The sequence below is a fragment of the Puma concolor genome, chromosome E4 (genome assembly GCF_028749965.1).
Source record: "Puma concolor isolate L17-30 chromosome E4, mPumCon1.1.hap2, whole genome shotgun sequence".
NCBI classification, from domain to species: Eukaryota; Metazoa; Chordata; class Mammalia; order Carnivora; family Felidae; genus Puma; species Puma concolor.
In genome coordinates this window covers 62,195,041-62,207,924 of record NC_141683.1, presented here as the reverse complement: position 1 = coordinate 62,207,924, position 12,884 = coordinate 62,195,041, and the positions used below count along the sequence as shown (strand labels likewise).

Sequence of the window (12,884 nt, the reverse complement as noted above, 5' to 3'; positions counted from 1 at the left end):
TCAGGGTTAGAATTCATTGATTCATTACTTACATCCAACACCCGGTGCTCATCACAAGTTCCCTCCTTCGTACCCATCCTCCATCTAGCCCATCCCCCACCCACCTCCCTCCATCAACCCTCAGTTTGTTCTCTGTGAACAAACTCTCCTCTTTTCCCCCCTTCCCATGTGCATCTGTTTTGTTTCTTAAATTCTACATATGAATGAAATCGTATGGTATTTGTCTTTCTCTGATTGACTTATTTCGTTTAGCATAATGTATTCTAGCTCCATCCACATCATTGCAAATGGCAAGATTCGTTCTTTTTTGATGGTCGAGTAATCTTCTGTTGTGTGTAGGCATACACACACACACACACACACACACACACACCCACATACGTATATATACACCACATCTTTATTTATCCATTCATCATTTGATGGATACTTGGGCTCTCCCCATTGTTTGGCTATTGTTGATAATACTGCTATTAACATTGGGGTGCATGTACCCCTTCAAATCTGTACTTTTGTACCCTTTGCAGAAATACCTAGTAGTGCAATTGCTGGGTTGTAGGCTAGTTCCTTGTTTAGTTTTTTGAGGAACCTACATAGTGTTCAGAGTGGCTGTTCTAGTTTGCACTCCCACCAACAGTGTAAGAGGGTTCCCCTTTCTCCACATCCTTGTCAACACCTGTTTCCTGAGTTGTTAATTTTAGCCATTCTGACAGGTGTGAGGTGGTATCTCATTGTGATTTGGATTTGTATTTCCCTGATGATGAGTGATGTTGAGCATGTTTTCATGTATCTGCTACCCATCTGGATGTCTTCTTTGGAAGTGCCTATTCATGTCTTCTGCCCATTTCTTAACTGGGCTATTTATTTTTTGGGTGTTGAGTTTGATAAGTTCATGATAGATTTTAGATACTTTCCCTTTATCTGATATATCATTTGCAAATATCTTCTCCCATTTGGTAGGTTACCTTTGACTTTTGTTGATTGTTTCCTTCCCTGTGTAGAAGATTTTTATCTTGATGAAGTCACAATAGCTCATGTTTGCTTTTATTTACCTTGCCTCCGGCCACTTGTCTAGTAAGAACTTGCTACATGGAGGACAGAGAGGTTGCTGGCTGTGTTTTCCTCTAGAATTTTGATGGTTTTCTGTCTCACATTTAGGTCTTTCATCCATTTTGAATTTATTTTTGTATGTGGTGTAAGAAAGGGGTCCAGTTTCATTCTTCACATCGCCATCCAGTTTTCCCAACACCTTTGTTGAAGAGACTTTTTTCCATTGAATATTCTTTCCTGCTTTGTCAAAGATTACTTGACCCTATAGTTATGAGTCCATTTCTGGGTTCTCTGTTCTGTCCCATTGAGCTGAGTGTCTGTTTTTGTGCCAGTACCATACTGTCTTGATCACTACAGCTTTGTAGCACAGCTTGAAATCTGGAATCGTGGATGCTGCCAGTTTTGTTTTCCTTTTCCAGAATTGCTTGGGATATTTGGAGTCTTTTGTGGTTCCATACAAATTTTAGGATTGTTTGTTCTAATTCTGTGAAAAATGCCCTTAGTATTTTTAATAGAGATTGTATTAAATGTGTTTGGGTAGAAATGACTTTGGGTAGTATAGACATTTTAACAATGATTGTTCTTCAGTCCATGAGCAGGGAGTGCTTTTCTATTTCTTTGTGTCCACTTCAGTTTCTTTCATAAGTGTTTCATAGTTTTCGGAGTACAGATCTTTTACCTCTTTAGTTAGGTTTATTCCTAGGTATCTTAGTGTTTTTGGTGCAATTGCAAATGGGGTCGATTCTTCAATTTCTTTTTCTCCTGCATCATGTTTGGTGTATAGAGATGCAACAGATTTCATGTTGTCTGCAAATAGTGAAAGTTTGACTTCTTCCTTTCCAGTTTCTATGCCCTTTATTACTTTTTGTTGTTTGATTGCTAAAGCTAAGACTTCCAGCACTATGTTAAGTAGAAATGGTGAGAGTGGACATCCTTGTTTTCTTTCTGATTGTAGGGGAAAGGCTATCAGTTTTTCCTCACTCAAGATGATATTAGCTGTGGGTCTTTTGTAGATGGCCTTTATGATCTTGTGGTATGTTTCATCTTATCCCTACTTTGTTGAGGGTTTTTTCAAGAATTGATGCTGTATTTTGTCAAGTGCTTTTTATGCATCTACTGAAAGTATTCTATGGTTCTTTTCATAGTGTGGTGTATCACATTGATTGATTTGTGAATATTGAGCCAACCCTGCAGCCCAGGAATAAATCCCACTTGTCCATGTGAATAATTCCTTTAATGTACTGTTGAATTCGACTTGCTAGTATTTTATTGAGAATTTTTGCATCTGTGTTCATCAGGGATATTGGCCTATAATTCTCCTTTTTAGTGGGGTCTTTGTTTTTGGAATCAAAGTAATGCTGGCCTCATAGAAGGAGTTTGGAAGTTTTCCTTCCATTTCTATTTTTTGGAACAGTTTGAGAAAAATAGGTATTAACTCTTCTTTCAATGCTGGTAGAATTCCTGTGAGAAGCCATCTGGCCCTGGACTCTTCTTGGTTGAGAGATTTTAAATTACTGATGCAAATTCTTGGCTGGTTATCAGTCCGTTCAAATTTTCTATTTATTCCTGTTTTAGTTTTGGTAGTTTGTAAGTTTCTAGGAATTTGTCCAAGTTTATTGGCATATAATTCTTCATAGTATTCTCTTATTTTTATTTCTGTGGTGGTGGTTGTGATCTCTCTTCTTTTATTCAAAATTTTATCAATTTGGGTCCTTTCTCTTTTTGATAAGTCTAGTTGGGGGTTTATTAATTTTATTAATTCTTTCGAAGAACCAGCTCTTAGTTTTGTTGATCTGTTTTTTTTGTGTTTCTGTATTGTTTATTTCTGCTCTAATATTTATTATTTCCCTTCTGCTGGCTTCAGGCTTTATTTTCTATTCCTTTTCTGGCACCATTATTTGAGACTTTTCTTTTTGAAGTAGACCTGTATTGCAATATACTTCCCTTTTAGGACTGCCTTTGCTGTATCTCAAAAGTTTTAGACTGTCATCTTTTCATTTTCATTTGCTTCCATGCATTTTTTTATTTCCTCTTTAATTTCCTGGTTAACCTATTCATTCTTTAGTAGGGTATTCTTTAACCTCATGTATTTGAGGGTTTTTCAGATTTTTCTTGTGGTTGACTTCAAGTTTCGTAGCATGGTGGTCTGAAGATATGCATAATTTGATCTTGATCTTTTTGTACTTGTTGAGGGCTGATTTGTGACCCAGTATGTGATCTATTCTGGTGAATGTTACATGGGCACTCAAAAAGAATGTGTATGCTGCTGCTTTAGGATGAAATGTTCTGAATATATCTGTGAAGTCCATCTGGTCTGTGTGTCATTCAAAGCCATTGTTTCCTGGTTAATTTTCTGCTTAGATCTGTCCATTGTTGTAAGTGGGATGTTAAAGTCCCTTACTGTTATTGTATCATTATCAATAAGTTTCTTCATGTTTATCATTAATTGATTTATATATTTGGGGCTCCTAAATTGGGGGCATAAATATTTACAGTTGTTAGATCTTGATGGATAGACCACTTAATTATAATACAATGCTCTTCTTCATCTCTCGTTACAGTCGTTTTTATATCTAGTTTGTCTGATATAAGTATGGCTATTCTGGCTTTGTTTTGGTGCCCGTTAATATGATAGATGGTTCTCCACTCCCTCACTTTCAGTGCAGGTGTCTTCAGGTCAATAGTAGTGAGTCTCGTAGGCTGCTTATAGATGGGTCTTGTTTTTTTAATCCATTCTGATACCCTGTGTCTTTTGATTGGAGCATTTAGTCTATTTACATTCAGAGAGATTACTGAAAGATAGGAATTTAGTGCCATTGTGTTACCTGAGCTGGTGTTTGTAGTGATGTTCTTTGATCCTTTTTAGTCTTTGTTACTTGTAGTCTTTTTTTTCTCCATTCAGAGCCCCCCTTAAAATTTCTTGCTGGTTTAGTGATCATGAACTCTGCTAATTTTTGTCTGTCTGGAAAACTCTACTTCTCCTATTCTGAGTGACAGCCGTGCTGGATAAAGAATTCTTGGCTGCATATTTTTCCCATTCAGCATGTTAAATATATCCTGCCACTCCTTTCTGGCCTGCCAAGTTTCTGTGGATAGGTCTGCTGCGAACCTGATCTGTCCTCCCTTGTAGATTAAGGACTTTTTTTCCCTTGCTACATTCAGGATTCTTTCCTTATCTGTTTCCCCCATAGTAGCGGACTCCAAGAGTTCAGGTTTTTCGCTCCGCTGTGGTAGCCTCTGTAAGCAGGGCTCCCTCTTTGCTGCCCTATCCATAGTTCTATCTCCCTCGCACCTCCTACTTTCCAAAAGGTGGTTGCTTTTGTACTTGTAGACTTGCAGTTTTTATTCTCTCAGACCCCGGATTGATTTCTTGGGTGTTCAGAATGATTTGATAATTATCATGCTGTGTTTGTGGGACAAGACAAGCTTAGGGTCCTGCCATCTTTACTCTGAATACCCATTTTCAAAGCCGGCAAAATCGATGGATAGTTGAGAGACATTTATTTCAATGGTAAATATGTTTATTCTGTTTTTGCTTTTCATATCCTGGAACTTTCTATTTATCTTGCTGAAATTAGAAAACTATTTAATTTTAGACGATAACTCATAGGGTTATTTTTTTTCTTCAGGGTTGCCTTTTGTCACAGCTGCAAATAAATTTGAAGCTCTGGCTGCTCATGATGCTTTGGTTGAACTCAGTGGAGCCATGAATACTACCGCCTGCAGTCTGATGAAGATAGCAAACGATATTCGTTTTCTGGGTTCTGGTCCTCGCTCAGGTCTGGGAGAGCTGATCTTGCCTGAAAATGAGCCAGGAAGTAGTATCATGCCAGGTAATGACTAGCTGGTAAAGATTAGTGCTGGAACTTGACAGGGACCCAGGCGTTCTCATGAACAGAGCATGTCTCCTTGTGTTAAGCGTGATCCCAAACATAGATAGAGACGTGTGTGGCACAGTTATTTCAGAATATCTTTGTGGGCCACCTTTGGTCAGAATTGGGGAACATCACCCAACATTATAGGAAAAGAGAATTTTAATAGCATGTATGTGGATTCCTACATTAGAGAAGAGAGGAATCTCTCTTTCACAATCCAAAGCCAGAACAATTCTGAAACCAGCTGTGAAAGTGGTCAGCCTGGGTTGAATAAAAATGAATTATTCCAGTTGCCTGTTATTTCATTTTCTGCTTGGGGTTTTGGCCTGTTCAGTAAGGGAAGTGACACAGGCTTTGGATGTCTGGATTCTAGGAAGCCATTTGACAGATTCATGTGACATTCACTGAATCCTGAGGGGAAGTGTTGGTAGCTCTGTTAGACGAATGTAGTGGGTGAACAGTGACACTTACGTGACAATAAGGAGGTGACTTCAGACTGGAGGCATGTCTCAGTAGCAGGCCGCAGGTTTCTGCCACTTCACCACTTCCCTGATGACTGAGGGTGAAAGCAGAGAATACGTGTGGGTCACACGAGCAGGTAAGGAAACAGCGGTACGCCAGAATTGAGGCCTCTGTGTGTTGGGCTAAAACTGACAAGGTGACAAGGTGACTAATAGTGAAGAAGAAAGACCTGAGTGTTGATTCTTTTAAATCTACACATGTGTACAGAATGAGAAGAGATCTGATTTTAAAATAATTCATGTTCAAAAATGACTTCAGTTTAGGTGATGGCAAATGCAAGGTGATTGCCTAGAAAAGAGAAACCCAGATCCACAGATGAGGAAATAACCTTCCCAGTGTGTTGCCTTGTACTGGTCGGCAGAACCTGGTATGTCAGGTTCACACCTGAGCTCGTCAGAGGGGTGCTCCCAGGGGTACTGGGACTCTGGGGACTCAAGACGAATAGGAACATTCCAGTGTAACGTCCACTTCCTCTGAGCAGTCTCCCAAGTGTCAGCGAGGTGCTAAGAGTTCCCATAGCAGCCTGCTTCTCTGTATTTACCCCTCAGGTCCTATAGCTGCCTGCTGTCTCTGCTTGGCCTCCCAAGTTCTGCAGCGCAGGGGCTGCGCCTTTCTCACCCACTGTTGCATGTTCAGTGCCTGGCTTCGTAACTATGCCCATGATGAATGGAAGCCGAGAAGATGGGGTGGGCTGGACTCAATGTGCGGTTGCCCAATTCCTCACACATTAGCTGTTGAACCATTCACGGTCTGTGGCAACCTGTCCTTCCTTATTTGGTTGGTTTGCTTCATTGCATCAGCACTGATGGTTGGACACTTGCTTTCTTATATGTCTTACTTTATTTAATGAAGTCAGATTTCCTTCTTTTCTTGATAATTTGACATAATACCTAATCTTGAAGCCACGAGCATGTTTTTTTTTTTTTAATATGAAATTTATTGTTAAATTGGTTTCCATACAACACCCAGTGCTCATCCCAACGGGTGCCCTCCTCAATACCCATCACCCGCCCTCCCCTCCCTCCCACCCCCCATCAACCCTCAGTTTATTTTCAGTTTTTAAGAGTCTCTTATGGTTTGGCTCCCTCCCTAACTTTTTTTTTCTCTTCCCCTCCCCCATGGTCTTCTGTTAACTTTCTCAGGATCCACATAAGAGTGAAAACATATGGTATCTGTCTTTCTCTATATGACTTATTTTCACTTAGCATAACACTCTCCAGTTCCTTCCACGTTGCTACAAAAGGCCATATTTCATTTTTTCTCATTGCCACGTAGTATTCCATTGTGTATATAAACTTGCACTGTTGGTAGGAATGCAAACTGGTGCAGCCGCTCACAAGCTTGTTTGATGTGAGTCTTTCCTTGGTGGCTTTCTTGAAGGCAAGGTGAACCCTACGCAGTGTGAAGCGCTCACCATGGTTGCAGCCCAGGTCATGGGGAATCATGTCGCCGTTACCGTTGGAGGCAGCAATGGACATTTTGAGTTGAATGTTTTCAAGCCAATGATGGTAAGCTTTAAATCTGATTTTTAATTTTTTTTTGACTGAAATCTAAGTGTATTGTTTTTTCTTTCATAAAAGTCTTTGGAGGTTTCACATTAGGTACTGGGATGATAGAAATAGCAATTGGAAGTCCAGCATATGTTAATGTTAGCAGATTAAGCCTGGAAGGAAGCCTAGGGGAAGTGTGAATAGCCCTATTAGAAGACTTTTAGTTCAAGTAATTTGATGACTTTTAGGTGACTTTTAACTCAAGTAATTTGATGGTTTGCTTTATTTAATAGGAAGAGAAAGTGTGGAAATAGGGTGTGGGTTTCTTCCTTATCCCTCACCAATGAGGATGCCAGTGGCTAGAAAGAAGTCAGGTCTCCTCAGGCTGTCCCTCAACTGTCTCCTCCTCATGCTGCTGCTTTATTTTTCTCTCACGTTCAGTCTTTTAGAGGAAAAACCCACATTCACTTTCAGGCAGATTCATTACTCTTGGCTTCCCCCCGCCCCACTTGTGCTTGAACTGTTCCCCTGGTCATTTGGAACCCCCGCAAGCCCATAGACTTGCTGACCTCTGAGCTTGGCCATGACTCCCTTCTGCTTGGCATCCTCAGCACCCTCCTCCCATGCCCTTCTGTCCCTCTCTGGCTTTCCTTCATCTGTTTTCCCTCTTCCACAGACCTCGAAAACATTCATGTGTCTAAAAATCGTTCTTTTTCTTCATCTTCATGAAGATGGAATGAGGTGACATCATCTTTCATCCATTTTCCTCTGCTTCGGATAACAGGGCTGTCGTCACGTGGAGTCTGTTACTAGTGTAAAGTGTTATATCTAAAATATATTAAGGGCTCATTTCCAGTTTGTATCTGGTATAAAGTCTGGTTTTAATTTGATAAGAACATGCAAATGACAAATATTAAGAATATTCATTCAGTGTATTTGTCAAATCTAGATCAGGCACTGTACTGAGTACCAGTGGTAGAATAATAAGGAAGACAAGATATTTATTTGTCCTCAAGGCCTGTACGTTCTTGTGAGAAATAAAAGGCCAAAGCAGAGCTCGCACATGTAAGCTTTTGCTTTCCTGTTGGATTCCAAACTATACGAGCTGCCTGGCAAATAGAGGTGTGCAACAAATGTCTTGCTAATCTTTTTATGTTAAAACACAAAAATCTATTTTTTTGTCTTTAATAGAAAATACATCAGGGTAATCAAATTTGCCTTACATTAAAGTCATTAGTATCAGATTTAACCGTGAGGTTCTGTGCCTTCTAGTAGAATCCATTGTTGGGAGTATAGTTTTCAGATCCTGATGTTTTAGAACAAAAGAGAGTAGGATGTGACTATAGCTTTTTACATATTAGAAATGTTGCCAAAAAGGAAAAACATGCTAAAACTAAAAAACTAACTGATTTTATGTTGGTTTTAAAGTAATGTGTGAAAGGTTATTTTAAAGTTCCTGAGGAATATTTGTTTTGTTAAGCATAAAAAATGTGATCAGTGAGACCTGGGAAGTCCTCACTTCATTCACTGCTTCCAACAGGCTGAACATTCTAACCTTTGCATCTTTGCTTCTCTTCCGGAGGATTCTTTTTCCATCTCTGGTTGTTTGAGTCCCCTCCATCAAATAGGACTTCACCAGTTCCTACAACTGGAATTAATTTCTCTTTCTCTGTGCTAACATTTCATACCCATGTTTTATCACACTACAGGGTCTCTTGTGTTTCAGTTTATTTGTATTTATGGCTTTTATGTTTTTTAGATTTCAGTGTCCTCAAATGTTCCATGGATATAGTGCTTTACAAGTTGTAGGAGTGCTGTTTATCAAATTACGTATTCATTTATGAGCCAGCAAATAATACATGCTAGTGAACAAAAAACGTTAGGGTTAATAAGCCTCTCTCTTCTGTGTCTCTCCCTCCCTCCTCCTCCCGTGCCCTACTCCCCTCATAGATTAAAAATGTGTTACACTCAGCCAGGCTGCTGGGGGACGCGTGCGTTTCCTTCACAGAAAACTGCGTTGTGGGAATCCAGGCCAACACAGAGAGGATAAACAAGCTGATGCACGAATCTCTAATGTTGGTGACAGCTCTTAATCCTCATATAGGTAAGGTTTAAGGAATAATAATGTCATTTTGAATACAAAATTTAAAAGCTAAATATTTTTAAGAGGTTATTGGATCAAGGTGGACAGCAAATTCCTTTTGGGCATTGTTTCAGTAAAATCTCGTAAAATATTTGAAATTGCATTGAAAGACACTGTTTATATATTAGTATGCTGTCTGTTAGGTTTCATTTTATTTGAAATGTGGTAAACTCAGAAGTTCAAACTTCCATGAATCCTAATGGAATTGAGATGCTTAATGTTCTGTGCAGCGCCTGGGCCCTCACTTGGTAACGTCACTAGGTGGCACTGGCTGATTAGCAGTGTGGGATGAACTCACTTTTCTGCCTTCTCTAGAGGCTCTACTACACTTTGATTTTCTTGTTTTAGTCAATTCAGAAGTGGAAAGCTACCAATTAGAACAAAAGAAAAAGGACTAAAGTATTCATTGCTTTTAGGGAAAGGGGGGGGAAATGCAAATATTTTATCTAAAACTGTGACTCTTATATTACAAGCCTTTTCTAGAATTGCAAATATTTTATTATGTATTCAAGCATATCGACTTGGATTGCAGACTGACCACAGTGATCCTCACCAAAGATACTCGTCTGACTTGTAGGTCTTGACACATTCATTGCATTACATTATGGTGTCTTAAAAGCCTTTTCCCATCTTCTGCTAAGCCGAGGTTGTTAACATATTGTTTGATTTTCTGTTTTAAAACCAGTTCTGATGTAGTCATTTGGCATGATATGTTTGCTGTTTAAAATATTCTTCTATATGGGGCCCCTGGGTAGCTCAGTTGGTTGAGAGCCCGACTTTGGCTCAGGTCGTGATCTCACAGTTCGTGAGTTCAAGCCCTGAATGGAGCTCTGTGCTGACAGCTCAGAGCCTGGAGCCTGCTTCCGATTCCGTGTCTCCCTCTCTCTCTGCCCCTCCCCTGCTTGTGCTCTGTCTGTCTCTCTCTCAAAAATAAACATTAAAAAAAATTTAAAAAAAATTCTTCTATAATGCTAAACTTCCAAGGCAGATTTTCTACTATTGGCCTCACATCAACATATAATTTCAGTTTTATAAAGTAAGAACTCATTTGACTGCTTCAGGTAACTCTGAGCCCAATGTGATATATCCTATTCTTTGATGTAGTGTTGAGATTGGTAATATTTTGATCCTTTAAAAGTTATTGTACATGGGCCACCTGGGTGGCTCGGTTAAGTGTCCAACTCTTGATATCAGCTCAGGTCATGATCCCAGGGTCATGGGATCGAACCCCACATTGGGCTCTGCGCTGAGCATGGGGCCTGCTTGGGATCCTTGCGCTCTCTCGCTCTCTCTCATAATAAATAAATAAACATTAAAAAAAATCATTGTACATTAGCATTCAGCCAGAGAGCTACACAGGGGATCCCAGAGGCTTATGTGAGAAATGTTCCCTCACATCTGTACTTCAGAACCTGTTGCCAAAACACTGAAGCTAGAGGTGCTCTTAAAGCTGGACGATTGGTTAGTCTTTTTTGGAATCCGTGTTCTGTGAGGTAAAGGCCGTGCGAGGATAAACCACACCTTGCTGGTGCAGCGTGAGCCTTGCAGCTGCATGTCCTCGGTTGTCTGTGTGCTTATTATGTGGTGGGCTGGGTGGGAACAGGGTTTTGTAGGACTTGAAGAGAAGAACTGAATGGTTAGCATAAGGCTTAGACGCGAATGTCATCAAAATAAATGTACACAGTTCCTATATTGACCCTGAACATTTGATGAACATTCTTCCTCAAAGTTCCTCTAATCAGTAAGCACCCTGTTCAGTATGTTTAGTATTTACAAATTCAGTTGAGTAAAAAAATGGCTCCTAATTAGTTCATAGATGGTTACTGGTTACATGCCAGCTTCACAATAGTGTTGCCTCAGGAAGCTTTGTTCCTTTGACCATAGTCCTCTGATCTGGGGGTATTTGGGTTTTTTTCCTCCTTCATTGGTTTCATTTTTGTTTTTTTTCTGTTTTTTCTTGTTTTGCTTTCTGACCTTTTTAAAAAATTGTGTTAAGTGCAGACAGCTTGAAGAGCTGCCCTGCCCCTTTGTTCATTCCAGAAGCAAATGATTGAAGCAGACAACGTACCTGGGTCTTAGTACATGATTCCATCTGTGCTGAAACTTCCCCACTGCATCCTTGTGGCTTCTGGGAAGAGGTCAGGGTACTAGGCACTGCCCGTAGAGAAGCACGTAGAGAGGTGCTGTTGGAAGCAGCTGGCAGGTGCATCCCTCCCCAAGGCCCTCGTTCCCCTGCCTCCCACTGAGAGCCAGTCCCTGCAGCTCCCGCACAGGGTGTGTTTGCTGTGGCACAGCAGCAGTTAGCTGGTTATGCTTTGGTGCAGAGATCGCTTCTGGTTAAACATGTTAGAAACAACACGTATTTCTACTACTCAGATGTTTTTTCATGTCTTGGTGCTATATTTTCTTTTTCTTCCCCCTGCAAAAATATCTGAGTTATTCTTTGGTATAATATTGAGATTGGTAATAATGTTTTGATCATTTAAAAATTATTGTACATTATGGGTGCCTGGGTGGCTCAGTTGGCTAAGTGTCTGACTCTTGATTTCAGCTCACATCATGATCTCATGGTGTGAGATCTCATGGTGATCATGGTTTGAGCCCCGTGTCAGGCTCTGTGCTGGTAGTGCAGAGCCTGCTTAGGAGTCTCTGTTTCTCTCTGCTCCTCCCCCACTCACATACTCTCTGTCTCGAAATTAATAAATAAACTTAAAAAAAATAAAAAATGAAACTTTTATACACTAGAATTCAGCCAGAGAGCTACACAGGGGAACCCAAAATCTATTGACATTGGTAACTACAATTAGTAACAAATCTGTTGTCCAAAGTGAGGTATGGTGAAGTCTGTATTAAGAAAAGTAAAGGTTTTATCCTGTATCAAACATAACTCTGAAGATGATCACTGTTAAATATTTTTAAGATTAAAAATGTTATTTTGGATGTCAGTAGCCTCAGTATCAAGTAAGTAATGATTATCTTTTGCTTTAGAAAACCAAATTTCACTACTAACTCCTACGTTGCCTGTGTTATTTTTCTTCAGGGTATGACAAGGCAGCCAAGATTGCTAAGACAGCACACAAAAATGGATCAACCTTAAAGGCAACTGCCATTGAGCTTGGCTATCTCACAGCAGAGCAGTTTGATGAGTGGGTAAAACCTAAGGACATGCTGGGTCCAAAGTGATTTAAATGAATTTATAATAAAAAAAATTATGTTCTATAAAATAAAAAAAAAAAATGAAAAAGACTGCTTTTATTTCTTAAGCAAAAATGGATGAATGTGAAAGGAAACCACTCCTGAACTTGACTGTCTCTAGCAGAGCTCTTTGATCGGTGTGTAAAACCCTGGGATGTGCTTGGGTCCAAAGTGAATTTGAAAAGGGTAAAATGAAATAATTAAATTGTATGAAGTCAAACAGACTCATTTTTTTCTTTTATGTTAATTGTCGGTGAATCTCATATTTGTGACTGTGTTTATTCATATTATAAAAATTCCATATCAATTTTTAAAGAGTTTTAATTTTTTTAGCCGGTGTTTTCAATTCCCCTGTAGTGAAAAGGTACTTGTTATCTGATTCCTAATGATATACTTAGACATCTGTTATTTTCCTGTGATTTGGGGGCATAAGGTAACCAAGCACTGGGCCTACTATGTGGGGATGTCAGTGTCTGTGTGTACGTGTGCGCATGTGCATATATATGTGTGTCTATTAGGAAGTAGGACAGGTTAAAAAAAACTGGGCACATGTATTCTGTGTGCTGATACACACACACCTGGCCTTAGTTGAATTACCACAGAAAGGCT

At 39.7% G+C, this 12,884-nt stretch overlaps 1 protein-coding gene across 1 annotated transcript in view; it reads left to right on the top strand.

Moving 5' to 3' along the window:
* FH (fumarate hydratase) overlaps positions 1–12,495 on the top strand; it is a 31,738-nt gene extending 19,243 nt beyond the window's left edge. Inside the window, exons 7-10 of the mRNA XM_025926298.2 lie at positions 4,680–4,883; positions 6,828–6,955; positions 8,888–9,041; positions 12,121–12,495. Of these exons, the coding sequence (XP_025782083.1) occupies positions 4,680–4,883; positions 6,828–6,955; positions 8,888–9,041; positions 12,121–12,263 (629 nt within the window). The 3' untranslated portion in view covers positions 12,264–12,495. The remainder of the gene's footprint in view (positions 1–4,679; positions 4,884–6,827; positions 6,956–8,887; positions 9,042–12,120) is intronic.
* Positions 12,496–12,884: the final 389 nt, after the last annotated feature.